Source organism: Natrix helvetica (assembly GCF_964273705.1).
Source record: "Natrix helvetica genome assembly, chromosome: 9".
In the NCBI taxonomy this organism is placed as follows: domain Eukaryota; kingdom Metazoa; phylum Chordata; class Lepidosauria; order Squamata; family Natricidae; genus Natrix; species Natrix helvetica.
Window position 1 is genome coordinate 4,662,103 of NC_138560.1, and position 14,476 is coordinate 4,676,578.

Below are 14,476 nucleotides of genomic sequence, written 5' to 3' on the forward strand. Positions count from 1 at the left end.
TGAGTTTGGGAGTGGCTCGGAGCTAAGTGTGCTTTCTGCTGGGGTGGGCGGGTGGGTGGGGCATTTCAGGAGTGGGGACCCTACCTCCCCCTCTTCCCCGCCCCCTTCCCATAGCTGGAGGGTCATACCCCACACCGGTTTCCTTGACCTTCAGTACAGCTGCTGAGCACATCCTCCAGAGGTTGACGGAATGGGGGGGGGCAGCCCAAAAGCTGTCTTGAGAGTAGGTGGAGGGGCTGGGATGAGCTGGAGGGAGGCCAGAGGTCCAGAAAACATGGAGGACGATCTAGAGGAGAAAACTCTTCTTGAAAAGTAGCTTAAGTTTGGGGATTTCTTCTCCCCCCACAACACGGCTATGCTCTTTTCTTGTTGTGGCCCAGACTGGTATTATGGAACAACTCACCCAAGGGTGAGAGCTAGGGGGAGACGGGGGAACAGACCAGGCATGAGTACTTCGTTCTCGTAGAAGGAGGATGACACAAAAAAGGGGAACCCCCCCCCCTCCATCCCATGTATTTTGGAACGAGTAGGTGGATTTCTTTCTCCAGGCCACTTTGGAAGGAGAGCTGCAAACTTCCACAGCCCCCAAGGGCAAGGGTCCCTGTGTGGGGCTGGGTGGGTCCTCCCAGTTTTGGGTTCCCTCGTTCAGGGCATACGCATAGCGTACATCTCTTAACTGGAGGCACCTCCGCCGGCGAGCGAAGGCAAGGTCCACAAGGAGGGGCCCCAAAAGCAAGGGCAGGGAGCGGTCACTCCTGCTCGTTGAGTTCGCGGGGGGCTGCCCTCCGTGGAGTGCCTTCTTCGGGCGGCGGGGGCGCCCGGGGCGGCGGGGGAGCTCCCCGAAGAGTCTGGATGCGCCGGCACTCGTGGCAAATGCGGACGTGGGTACAAGGCCTGGGGGGATCTTCCAGCAGGCGCTGAGGACCTGGTTCTGTCACTAAAGTCCCCGAATAGAGTTTGCCGTTGCTGAGGCGCATCTCCCGGACGGATCGCAGCGAAAGGCCCCCGCGGATGGGGTAGTGACGCCGTCGCCGTCGGGAGCGAGTCGGCTTGCGGCAAGAAACGGCGTGACGTAGCTCCCTCAGCATCTCTTGACAAACCGAGATCTGCAGGAGGTGGAAAAGAAGAACAGTCAGAATATTAGAGTTGGAAGGGACCTTGGAGGTCATCGAGTTTAACCCCTTGTTCCAGCAGGAGATCCTATAGCGTTCAGTCAGATTGAATGTGCGTGGGCTGGGAATTCTGGGAGATGGTTCAAACTTACAACAGGGCTGAGAGGGTGTAGTTACAACCAATCGCAGCATCCCCACAAAGATGTGACTGTAATGTGAACCCTCAGCCCCCCCGGCTCTCGTGATTATGTTGCAACAAGCTGTGATCCCATGATCACAATTTCCTTGTCAGCTTCCTGCAAACAAAGTCATTGGGGAAGCCATCAGGAAATCGCAAGTCCTGGAGATCGTTGCCTAATGACCTGCAAGGTTCTTGTTTAACAATAGCAATTTGGATCACCAGAACGTCTGTCACTGAGCAATATCGTCATGTAGTGTCACATAATGACGGCAATTCCGGTCCCAATTGCCGTTATAAGTTGAGCACTACCCCTACAACAAAATACCGGTGGCCCTCACTTAATATCCACCCATTCGACGACTGTTCAAACTTAACAATGCTGAAGAAATGACACTTACCATCGGTCCTCCTACCTACGTCATTTGAGAGCTCACGTAAATACCATTTGCGACCTTCTTGTCAATAAGGAAGCTGGCAGGTCACAAATGGAGACCATGCAACATCCTCACTTAAACAACCATTAAGGATTTGCTGAATGAGAGCAACTGGAAGTGCCAGAAATTCCCTCACTGAGCATTATGGACACGTGATGTCACACTTAGTGATACAAATTCCAGTCCCAATTATTGTTGTTAAGTGAAGACCGTCTGCGCTCAAACTAGTGTCATTCTGGAAGTATGAGCAATGTACTGAAGAAGTTTCTTGGATGAGAAGCGAAACATCTTCAAGGAAAAACGAAGTCCAGTTGCCTTTTAGTAAGGATTATGCGGGGCTACTAAACCCACCCTTCGATTTCCAACTGTTTGTCACGGATACACATCACCACCGTTGACACTTTTAATTGTGGCTTTGCAAGAGCTTGTGGTTCAACTCCTTCTCTGCTTAAGGCTGTATCAGGCCCGCAGTCATATTCCTTTTTAGGATCTTTGGCCTGCCACACTCTCTATTATTTCATTATGTTGTTTCATTAGTGTAGTAATTGGGAGGGGGAATAGAAAGGAGTAGAATTGTGGAATGTGTTGTTGTCATTCCTTTCTAGAAGCCCAAGGTCATCTTTTGTCTCCGCACCTCTGCACCTGACGGGAACCAGCGGGGAGGAGATGCCAGCGTAGCCGAAGAAGATTGGACCATGCAATGGATTTATGGGTGTGGGGAAAAGATCATGAACTTTCAACTGGGTGGAATCCCAGGAAGCTTTTAGATTTGGGATTTCCACAGATGTGTCAACATGTCTGCCTTATTAAATTGGAACTTTAAGGATAGCTCTGCCTTGGGCTCTGGTTTAATTCTGCATGATATTTGGAACGTCGACAGGCTGGTTGTAAAGAAGCATGCATAGCTTCCTTCTTAGCCTTGGCTTTCCTCCCTTCTCTCCCCAGTTTCACTCACCTCTTCATGCTCCACTGAGCGCCGTGTGGCCCACACAAATTCCATGACCGCCACAAAGACGGCAATGATGAGTCCACAGATCAGCACCACAAATATCCCTCCAATGTTCTCCATACCCAGCCCTGGAGTAAAGAAGGACATGTGAACGATACAAGTTGTTAGGCGAGGAGAGGAGACACCTGAGCATGGATGCATATGTCCCTCCCGTAGGAAGCACAGGTGGTCCTCGACTTACGACTGTTGATTTGGTGACCATTCAAAGTTGCAATGGCAACTTTGGTCATAATAAGAGACCTCTTGCCAGCTCAGCCTTTTCCTGGCTGCAATCTACTGTATGGCCACAAGAGGCCGCTTTTGCAAAATTACATCTGGGATTGCAGGCAACGCCCCCCCCCCGCCCATGAAATACAGGTAGTCCTCCACTTACAACGGTTCATTTAGTGACCATTCACAACAGTGGTGAAATTCTTTTTTTTTTTACTACCGGTTCGTGGCTTGGTAGGCGTGGCAGGAAAAGGATACTGCAAAATCCCCATCCCCACCCCACTTTGGGGCCAGCCAGAGGTGACATTTGCCGGTTCTACTACTCAAAATTTCCACTTACTGGTTCTCCAGAACCTGTCAGAACCTGCTGAATTCCACCCCTAGTTCACGGTCCCTACAACAGCTCTGAAAAAAGTGACTTATGACCGTTTCTCACACTTACAACCGTTGCAGCATCATGTCATCATGTCATGTCATCAAAATTCAGATGCTTGGCAACTGGTTCATATTTATGACGGTTGCAATGTCCTGGCCTAAAAAACGGCCCGGAAAACGGCCTGAAAAAAGAGCAAGGCCAGTGGTGGGATTTGCCAGTTCACCGAACTGCGCAGAATCTTAACTACCGGTTCGCTCGAATCGGTACGAACCGGCAAATCCCACCTCTGAGCCTTATCCGTACGCTACGTAAGAATTCAAGTTAAAGTCACACTTAGGAACAGGACTTATTCTTAACTCGGGGACAGACGGGACCCCAGTAGATTACAAGCCTAGATTGGGTAGGCCAAGTATGGCCGCCCACTGAGGTTTGGACAGGAAGGTCATCATTTGAAAAGGTGAGTCATCTATTGATCGGGTCGTTTTGTACTTAAGAGACCAGAACTGGTGACCATCAACCCTTCCAATTTTCTACTTGTTAACCTCTGACCTTTGGCCCGATGATCTTCCTCTTTAGGGCATTTGCTTCCTTCCCACCATTTGCGTTTCAGGATTTCCAATCGGTTGTTTTCTTGAAGCTGCAGAATGGCGAGGGTGATCTCATCCCGGAATGGAGAACCTGCGAGAAGGATAAGGGGGCAAACCATGGGAAACCAATCAGCTTTCTTCTATCATCTCCTCCTCTTCTCCTTCTTGTCCTCCTCCTCCTCTTTCCTCTCTTTCCCTTCTTCCTCCTTTTTATCTTCCCACTTTTTCCTCCTCCTCTTCGTCTCCCCTTTCTCCTCCTCCTCTCTCCTTTCTTCCTCTTCTTCCTTCTTTCTCCTCTTCTTTCTCCTCCTCTTCCCTTTCTTTGTCCTCCTTTCTCCTCCTCTTCCTTCTCCTCCTCCTCTTCCATCTTTCTCCTCCCCCTTGCTTTCCTCCTCTTCCCTCTCTTCCTCCTCCTCTTCCCCTTCCTCCTTTTCCTCTCCCCTCTTTTTCCTCCTCCTCTTCCCTTTCTTCCTCCTTCCCCCTTCCTCCTCCTCTTCCTCCCTCTTTGTCCTGCCACTCTTCCTTCTCCTCTTCCTCCTACTCCTCTTCCATCTTTCTTTTCTTCCTTGTTCTCCTCCTCTTCCTCTTCTCCTCTTCCTCCTCTCCCCCTTTTCCTCCTCCTCTTCCCTTTCTTCCTCCTTCTCCTCTTCCTCCTCCTCTTCCTTCTCTTTTTCCTCTTCCTCCTCCTCTTCCTCCTCCCCCTCCTCTTCCTCCTTCTCCTCCAAGCCAAGCCAGTTACTTCTGCTCACCCAGGGGCATCCCAATGCCATAGCCCTTGGTATCTAGTAACCCCCCGATCTGGGTCAGGTTGCAGTTGAGCCTCCGGTGATATTCATTCATCGTGCTCTCCAAAAGAAAGGCATATTTTGAATTCAGCACCCGAGCAATTCCCTCTTCCGTGCTCTTTACGAAGACACTCGGTTGCTTTGAATGCATGTAATTCCACATGCGCTGGTAAGTTTGATAGCGAGAATTCTGATTGGATAGAGAGAAGAACAAAACATCAGGAACTTTAATGGGACAGATGGACCACTTTCAGGCACCACGTAGTAGAATGACTCGTGCCTTTATTGTTTGTTGACTAAGTGCTCTTGCAAACTTTTTCTAAGGAGTTTATAATAGAGACATATATTTCTTCTCCTGCCTCTCTAGTGTCCCTTCCCAACAAACAGGTGTTCCTCAAAATGGGGGGGGGGGGGGGAATTGGTCTTGTTTTGCTTCGGCTTATCATTAAAATGCTGTGGCAGAGCCAAAAGAGAAAGGCAGCTTTTAAGAAACTTGGTTTTAAAACAAAGACAAACCCCAATTATTCAAGCCAAGCATTTTAAACATGGCAGGGCCAAGCCGGTCTCCTTGTTAAAAATAACTATGGTCTTGCAGACTGCAACAAGCTGGGCTTTTTGGATCAGCATAAGAAACCAATTTTCAGAGATCTGAGCAAAGCAGGTGTAGGTTTTCCTTTTCTGTCATCAAGGCCTGCAACCTTGTTTGATGATTGATTTCCCTTCATTAAGGTCTCTTGGAGTGGAGACAGCCGCTGTTACTATGGATACAGGTTGCCAGAAGAAGGAAGGAAGGAAGGAAGGAAGGAAGGAAGGAAGGAAGGAAGGAAGGAAGGAAAGAAAGAAGGGGAAGGAAAGGAGGGAGGGGGGAAGGAAGGATCATAGAGATAGAAGAAAGGATCAGAAAAGGAAGGAAGGATCAGAGAGATAGAAGAAGGAAGGATCAGAAAAGAAGAAAGGAAGGAAGGAAGAAAAGGAAGGATCGGAGTAGAAGAAGGAAGAATCAGAAAAGGAAGGAAGGAAGGAAGGAAGAAAAGGAACGATTGGAGAGATAGAAGAAGGAAGGATCAGAAAAGGAAGAAAGGAAGGAAGGAAGAAAAGGAAGGATCGAAGAGATAGAAGAAGGAAGGTCCAGAAAAGGAAGGAAGGAAAGAGAAGGAGAAGAGGAAGGAAGTGGAGGGTGGAAGGAAAGAGAAGGGAAGGGAAGGGAAGAGAAAAGAGAAGAGATCCAAGTAGACTGGTCAATAGACAGACTCAACCATTATTTCATCTGGGAAAGCGTGAGCTTCCTAGACCAAGCAAAAATCCCAAAACCACTAGGAAATTCCTGGAAACCTATCATTCAGACAAACCAACCATTAACAGGCACATAGAAATACACCACGTTTGTACACCATTCGAAAGAGACCATTAAAAAAAAACCAAAGAAAGAAACAAAAAAGACCAGAACGCATCCTCTCTGACACCCAGATAAGAAGGAATTAATACCAGACAAACAATCAAGTAGAAAGCAATGTCCTCAACAAAACACTACAGAGGTGTACAAGCGTGGCCTTCAGAACTAACACATCCAGACAATGGAGCGCCACTAGTCCGCACCAGTTTTTGGCTTCTTTGGGGAAGACTACAAAAACTCTGCCATGCCCAACCTCCCGGTAGCCCCCATCACCTAAGACGGCAAGGGGTTTAGAGAAGACAGTCCTCAGCAAGGAAAAGAGAAAACGATGCTCACCTGGAAAAAGGTCATGGTAGAACCGGCATGGATGGTGCCGTATTCAATGTTGGTTTGGTCGGCTAAGTCGTCCGCCGATTCTATAGGCACCTCCATGCGCTGCACGGTGAGGAAGGCAGCAAGGTTGGCCGTGTAGGAGGAGATGATGATCAGAGTGAAGGCCCACCTTTATAACAACAACAACAACAACAACAACAACAAGGAAGCCCGGTTTGATTTTTAGAGCGACACGGGAAAATCTCTACTTTTCATCGTCAACTTTTACTTAATGTACAAATCTTGGCAAGGCAATTCTTTCGATGTGCTTCCTAAGACAGCGGCCGCAAATCTTTCCATCTCGGTGGTTGGGGGGGGGGGGAGAGGGGATGGTTATGCACAAGCAACGGGCAAGTGTGCGAGCGGTGGGTGCCGCCGTTGTAACTTTGAATGGCCACTAAAGGAACTGCTGTAAGTCGAGAACTAGGTGTATTTATGACGGTCGCAGCCTTCCAGAGTTTGAAGAGATCTGCTTTTTGTGGCCTTCTGAGAGCAATATCAACGGGGAAGCAAGATTCACTTAACAACTGTGTGACTTGCTTAACAATTGCAGTGATTTGCTTAACAACTGTGGCAGGAAAGGTCACAAGATGGGGTGGACAAAGCTCACTTAACCATTGACTCGCTTAGCAATGGAAATTTGGGGTTCGATTGTGGTCGTAACTCGAGGCCTATTTGTAATCTGATCTTAACAGATCCCTCAAAGTTGGACGTCGCTAAAACTAATAAGTCAGTAGGGATGCGGTGGCTCAGTGGCTAAGATGCTGAGCTTGTCGATCAGAAAGGTTCGGAGGTTCGGCGGTTCGAATCCCTAGCACGGCGTAACAGAGTGAGCTCCCGTGACTTGTCTCAGCTTCTGCCAATCTAGCAGTTCGAAAGCACATGAAAAATACAAGTAGACAAATAGGAACCACCTTTGGTGGGAAGGGAACAGCGTTCCGTGAGCCTTCGGCGTTGAGTCATGCCGGCCACATGACCACGGAGACGTCAGTGCTGGCTCTTTGGCTTTGAAACGGAGCTGAGCACCGCCCCCTAGAGTCGGGAACGACTAGCACAGATGTGCGAGGGGAACCTTTACTTTTTAAACATCACTGAGATTTTTGAAGGAAAGACACAACAACCTACACTCCGATATACTGCCATTCCTCCTTGGAAATCATTGTTTGAAAAAGAGAAATTATTGCCTATTGCCTCAACATGCCAAAACCAATGTGCCCTTAATGTACAATCCCACAGATGAAGTGTTGTTCTCACCAATTAAAAATGCTCCCCACTGATTAATCAGCTAAAGTTTTAGTGCCAATTAAGCTCCCAATTAAGGATTGCAAACCTCATTAGTATTCCTTTAAAAACATTGAAATCTGTAGGTGCGGGTATGATGTATTTAAGAGGTGACTGTGTTCCAGAGTGGGGGGGAAACAACAACAACAACCAAGTTCCCTAGACATTAAATATTTCAAAATAGGTAGAAGATAAGACGATTGTGATATTACCAAACCTGTTGCAAATTAAATACAGGCAGTCCTCAACTTACAACCATTCAACGATACAACAGCACTGAAAAAAGGGACTTCAGTTTTTCACACTTATGACCGTGGCACAATCCCCAAGGTCACGAAAATCAAAATTCAGATGCTCGGCAATGGACTCGTATTTATGACAGTTGCAGGGTCATGTGATCCACCTTTGGTGACCTTCCGACAAGCTTCACTTAACAACCATGGGACTAACGTAATAATGGCCGTGGTTCGTTTAGCAACCGCGGCAAGAAAGATAGTGAAATGGGACCAAACTCCTTTAACAAGTGTTTCGCTTAGCGACAGAAAGGTTGGGCTCAATCGTGATCGTAAGTCGAGGACTGCCTGTCCCCCATGCCGTCTTTTCGGTGGGAGGGGAAGAGATTGTGGAAGTTCCCTCTGCACAATTTGCCTCTTTCAGCTGGCTCGGCTGTTGGTCACACAGTTGCTTACCAGACGCCGCTGACACAACGGGTAGAAAGAGCTCGGGGCATAATTTCTGAGCCCTGTTGCATGAAGCCCCCGACTGGGAACCAGAGGCTGTTTCCCAGCGTGTACTGGTTTTCCAAGATGTTATGACGCTCCCGGAGACAAGGATGAGGGTTGTACCATTCGTAAGGGCTCAGCCTGTGGAAGGAAGGAACATTTCAGGCTGCTTTCCTTGTTCGCTTATTACATTTACCGTATTTTTCGGACTATAAGACGCACAGGTGTATAAGGCGCAGCAAGATTTCGAAGAGGTAAGTAGGAAAAAAGTTTTTGTCCTCCCCAGCCCCCAGAAGCACTCTGCAGGCTTCAGCAGGGCTGGGGGGGGAGGCAAAAACGCCCCCGTTTTTGCGAAAAACATCCAGAAAACGGGCCGTTTTTCGCAAAAATGGGATGCAGGGGCGGGGTTTTGGGAGGCCAAAAATGGCTGTATTTGGTGCATAAGACGCACCAACATTTTCACATTCTTTAAGGGGGGGGGGGAAGGTGCATCTTATTCTCCAAAAAATACGGTATACGCCGCCACCCTCTCACTCTGCAAAGCAACTCTTCTAGCTGAGAATTTCTACAGACTTTTAGCTATACGATTTGGGATGAACACCATGGGTGGGATTCAAATTTTTTTAGAAAACAGTTCTCTGCCCAGTTGCTGGGTGGGTGTGGCCATGGAGGGTATGGCCTACTTGGCCTCCTGCACCACGGGGGTGGGGGGGAGTTTTTGCCCTCCCCAGGCTCTGGAGACTTTCCTCGAGTCCCCAGGAGGATGAAAATGGCCTCGCTGGGGCTCTGGAGGCCCTCCGGAGGCCAAAAACGAGCCCGTTTCCAGACTTCTGGAACTCCCAGGAGGCCCGTTTTTCACGCCCCTCCCCGAGCCTCCGCACAGGGCCCTGCACTTATCTGGTATCCAAAACGGGCTGCGTGGAGACTCCGGGGAGGGGAGGGGCAGTATGGGCAGGGCCAGCCAGTCCTTGCAACTATCAGGTGTAAAATTAGCATCCGGTTTGCCCGAACCGGTCTGAACCAGCTGAATCCCACCCCTGATGCAGACCCTTGGAACGGTGTGGGTGTAGGAATGGATTTCCAAAGAAAAAAATGCCAGACTACAGGAATCACTCAGGTGACCCTCCTGAGGACACAGGCAAGCCTCCAAGTGGCCTCAACGACCCTCTAAAGAGGATGCAAATGACCAGCTGTCTGCAAGGAGAATAAATCCTTCCATTCCCCACTATCCTGTCAGAGATGAAGAAGCTTCTTGGAGGAGAAGCAAAACGTCTTCAGAAGAAAAAAAAACAAGAAAGTCCAGTTGCCTCCTTGAAAAAGCACCTTTGGAAAGTTTGGCCGATACAGTCCCAGAAACTCCCTCCTGAGCCATTTGCAACACCCCTATTTCTTCTGTGGGGCTAATAATCATCTCTCTAGCAAAGACAAAGGTTACAAAAGGTGATTTGTATACAATTTTAGATCCCTGAAATGCGAGCTTACTTTTCCTTGCTTCAGAATGATTTCCAGGTAGGATGCAATGACTTTATGAGAACTTTTATTAGACTCAGTCTGGTCCTACCTACTGACAACGGATTTCAGAACAAAACAACATGCCTGGAAGTAGTATCTGAGGCTGTGAGTCTCAAGCTTGGAAACTAGAAGATGGGTGGACTTCAACTCCCAGAATTCCTCAGCCAACATGGCCTGCTGGCTGGGGGAATTCTGGGAATCAAAGTCCACACCTCTTTACAGTTGCCAAGGTTGGGAAACGCTCATCGAAGGAATCCACACTTACTTGAGACGACACTTCAGGTGCCATGGGTGTGGTACTTAAGCCTAGGATGAATCTCTCATAGGTAGGACTTACCGAGCAGCGAGAAAGAGGACGCAGCTAACGGCGAGATAGGCAAGAAGCATGAAAAGCCAAACAGCTGGGGAAAAGGGTCGAGGAAGGAGAAATACCCCGGTTTGCGTCCCTATGAAAAAAAAAGAGTAGAAAAGGTTCACTGAAGTGTTTTTGAATTTCCTAATATCAAGCATAGTTCCAAAGAGTGTGTTGAATTAAAATATGTTTTTTGCAACTGAGCCAACTTCCAGATGTGTGAATCTTTCTCTTCTCTCTTCTTGTTTCTTCTTTCCTCTCTTTTTCTCTTCTCTCTTCCCCTCCTCTTCTTCTCTCTCCTTCTCGTCTCCTCTCTCTCTTTCCCTTTCTCTCTCTCTCTCCCCTTTCTCTCTTTCCCTTTCTCTCTCTCTCTCTCCCTCCCTCCCTCAGTGTGTGTGTGTGTAACTCCAAAGCCCCGGTACTGTTTTGGGGTCTGGTGTTAGGAAATGATTTGCAATGGCCTTCTTCCTAAGGTTAAGAAAAAGACTCGCCCAAAGTCACCATGTTAACTTGGTGTCCAAGGCAGGCTAGAACTCCCAGTGCCTTGGTTTCTATTCCAGTGTCCTCAGTGACTGCAGCAAACTGGTTCTCTATGGGCGGACTTAAGTTTCAAAATCCTGGGATGATTGGGGAAATTCTGGGAGTTGAGGTGCATACATCTGGAAGTTTCCAAGCTGAGGAATGTCCTGCATTATAAATATAGCACTATATTTAATAAGTGCAATTTTGTTACCATCTCTTGACTAAGGTAAAGGTAAAGGTTCCCCTCACACATATGTTCTAATTGTTCCCGACTCTAGGGGGTGATGCTCATCTCCGCTTCAAAGCCAAAGAGCCAGCGCTGTCCAAAGACGTCTCCGTGGTCATGTGGCCAGCATGACTCAACGCCAAAGGTGCACCGAACGCTGTTCCCTTCCCACCAAAGGTGTTTCCTATTTTTCTACTTGCATTTTTACATGCTTTCGACCTGCTAGGTTGGCAGAAGCTGGGACAAGTCACGGGAGCTCACTCCGTTACGCGGCGCTAGGGATTTGAACCGCCGAGCTGCCGACTTTTCTGATCGACAAGCTCAGCGTCTTAGTCCCTGAGCCGCTGCGTCCCTTTTCTTGACTCAGTAGAAGTAATGAAAGGCCTGAAGGAAGTGATCACATTAGATCTCTCCCGGATCTCTCAGGTGATCTCCCACTCTTCTTCCCCCCATTTTTAAGACCGAGTTGTGCCTACCATGTGTACACGGTACAGGATGCTGATTCCCAACGTCATGAAGGGCTTGGAGAAGTCGATGACCTTCTCCCGTTCGGCTGTGATGGTGAAGGCAGCCACCGCCAGATCAGCTTTCTGGGAAAGCAAAGCACAGGGAGGGCTAATCATCTCGTGCACAGAGTGACACTGCTGCTCTCTAGGTTTTAATTGGCTGGTTGGAACCCAAGCAAAGACTACAGGGAATCCTCGACTTGCAACAGTTCATTTAGTGACCGTTTGAGCGGCACTGAAAAAAGCGACTTATTACCCTGTTCATCAAAACTCACGATGCTTGGCAATGTTCTGAACTAGGCTTCCCCAAAAAGCACGCGGCAGAGTCCTGGTCCCGACAAAACCCCTTTTATGAAATGAATGTGAATTCCTCTCCTTCACATTCAGCCAAGGCCTGGTAAACAGTCTTTCAAAGGTGGATTTAGGACCACAGACCTTATCTAGCTTGGAAAGCTGCCATGTAAATATTATCCAAATGAGGTGCTGTGCAAGGAAAGGCTGGGCACAGAGTCTCTGGGATTCACGGACAGATCTTCACACTCCTGAAACGAATCTAATGACTGAATGAATGGTTTCCTGCAAAAGCCCCCTCCCCTTTCGCTCCTCTTTTATTTCCCATGGGTTATGGGGCTAATCACCTTCCAACTGTGACTTTACTCCCAAGTCGACCCTGATTTCTGAGTTGTTCTTTTCTTCTGGCAGCTCTGTGCATGTGCACACTGGGAACAGGCTCCAGCTGTTCCTCTGCCTCACTGCCGTTTAGCTCCGAAGGCAGGTGAGAACTGCCAGATGGCCTCTGCCCTGTCTCTGCCTCCAATGCAGAGCCCTCGTCTGAGCCTTTCCCAGCCTCCAGGACTGGCCCATGTTCCTCCCCATACTCCTCACTGTCCGTCTCTGCTGCCATCTTCGCTGGTCGCTGGCGGGCCACAACAGGCAACTGACTCATAGTTAGGGACGTTAGGAGTGTCATCACCTTTTGCGACCTCCAGACTAGCAAAGTTAATGGGGGAAGCCAGACTCACTTAACAACTGTGTCACTAATGTTAACAATTGCAGTGATTTATTTAACAACTGCGGCAAAAAATGGGGATGCTTCACAAGTTGTTAGCGTGACGAACGGTCCTACTTAGCTTTTTATGGGGTGATTGTAATCTGAACAGCCACTAAATGAACTACTGTAAATCAAGGATTATCAGCAAATCCTTTGATTGTTTTAACTGCCTTGATCTGAGCTACCAGGTGTGGTGGCCTAGAGGTGGAACTCTCGCCTGACCATCAGGAGGCTGTGAGTTCGATCCTAGGTAGAGGCAGATATTTTTCTCTCTCTGGGCACAACGAGAATATATCTGCTGAATAAAACTCTGCCCTGGTGACAGGAAGGGCATCCGGCCAGTACACACACAGCTCCATTCCGTTGCTCAGACTCCACCCCACAAGGGATTTGGGGGTTGTTAAAAGAGGATCTGAGCTACCAGATCTTGCTTGCAGAAACCTCAAAAACCATTAGAAAGGTGGCAGAGAGAGAGAGAGAGACATAAATATCTCCTTGCTGCTTTCTTATCCAAATGTTTGAATCCAGATCTGGCTCGCCTACTACTGAGTAATTGTGAGTCATTTTGTAGAGAGTCTTTCTGTGCTGGCTAAGTGCACCCACAAACAAATGTTCAATTGTGGTCTACTCCAACCCATTCATATCCCAGAAGCAGAAATGCCATTTTTGTCTCTCTCTTTTGGGATAAAAGCAAAAGCAAACAACAAACCAGCATCAGTTCTTGAAGAAGCATCATCATTGAGAAAATATCCCAGCCCAGCCTGCTACCAAAATAGCTTTCTATTTGCAGGGAGCTGTTATCAGATCTGACCCACAGTCTCTCTCTCTCTCCCCCTTCTACCGTCTCTTTATTTATCATTTTTCTGCCATTGCACACAGCTGACTTTCTTTCTTTTTTATTGATTTTCTATTAAATACATTTCTTAGTGCTTAATAAAACATTGTGTTGTCTGGCTATTTCATTAACAACACAAATTACATCCTTTGTCTCCCTCCCTTTTCTTCCAACCATTGGTAAAATAAATTCCATATTTGATAATATTCTACATCCTCTTTCTGTTTCATTTTCAGTGTCATTCTATCCATCTCTGCACAATCTAGCATCGTCTTGAGTACTTCTTTGTCTTATGGTATATCTTCATTTTTCCAATTTTGTGCAAAAATAATCCTCGCTGCTGTTAAGATGTGTAATATTGTTGTTTGTTGCGAAGTCGTGTGCGACTCATCTCGGCCCCATGGGCAACATTCCTCCAAGCCTTCCTGTCCTCTACCATCCTCTGGAGTCCATGAAGCTCACACCTATTGCTTCGGTGACTCCATCCAGCCACCTCCTTCTCTGCCGTCCCCTTCTTCTTTTGCTCTCCATTTTTCCCAGCATCAGGCTCTTCTCCAGTGAGTCCTTCCTTCTCATTAGGTGGCCAAAGTCTTTGAGTTTCCTCTTCAGGATCTGGCCTTCTAAAGGGCAGACAGGGTTGATGTCCTCTAGGACTGACCGGTTGGATCGCCTTGCAGTCCAAGGGACTCGCATGTAATATTAAACACATACTTTTCTTATTAAGGTTTTTCTGATATTATACCAAATAAAAACAATTCAGGTTTTAAATCTGCAGGTCTTCCTGTCATCTTTTCTAACCACCTGTGTATCTTTGTCCATTTTTTTTCCCTTTGACACAAGTCCACTGCAAATGATAAAATGTGCTCGGTTGTTTTGGTTACATTTCCAACATTTGCTAGACATATTTTTAAGCATTTGAGCTAATCTAGCAGGTGGTAGCTAGAGCTGACTTTCTTGGGAGGGATAGAAGAAAAAAGCACCGTTAATCCCACAGCATTCTGAAGAATTGA

At 47.7% G+C, this 14,476-nt stretch overlaps 1 protein-coding gene across 1 annotated transcript in view; it reads right to left on the bottom strand.

The window, feature by feature from the left end:
- Positions 1 to 622: 622 nt before the first annotated feature.
- Positions 623 to 14,476, bottom strand: part of GRIK5 (glutamate ionotropic receptor kainate type subunit 5) — a 35,531-nt gene continuing 21,677 nt past the window's right edge. The window contains 9 exon segments of the mRNA XM_081961491.1: positions 623 to 1,106; positions 2,683 to 2,804; positions 3,872 to 4,000; positions 4,659 to 4,884; positions 6,424 to 6,589; positions 8,430 to 8,603; positions 10,312 to 10,381; positions 10,384 to 10,420; positions 11,551 to 11,664. Of these exon segments, the coding sequence (XP_081817617.1) occupies positions 750 to 1,106; positions 2,683 to 2,804; positions 3,872 to 4,000; positions 4,659 to 4,884; positions 6,424 to 6,589; positions 8,430 to 8,603; positions 10,312 to 10,381; positions 10,384 to 10,420; positions 11,551 to 11,664 (1,395 nt within the window). The 3' untranslated portion in view covers positions 623 to 749.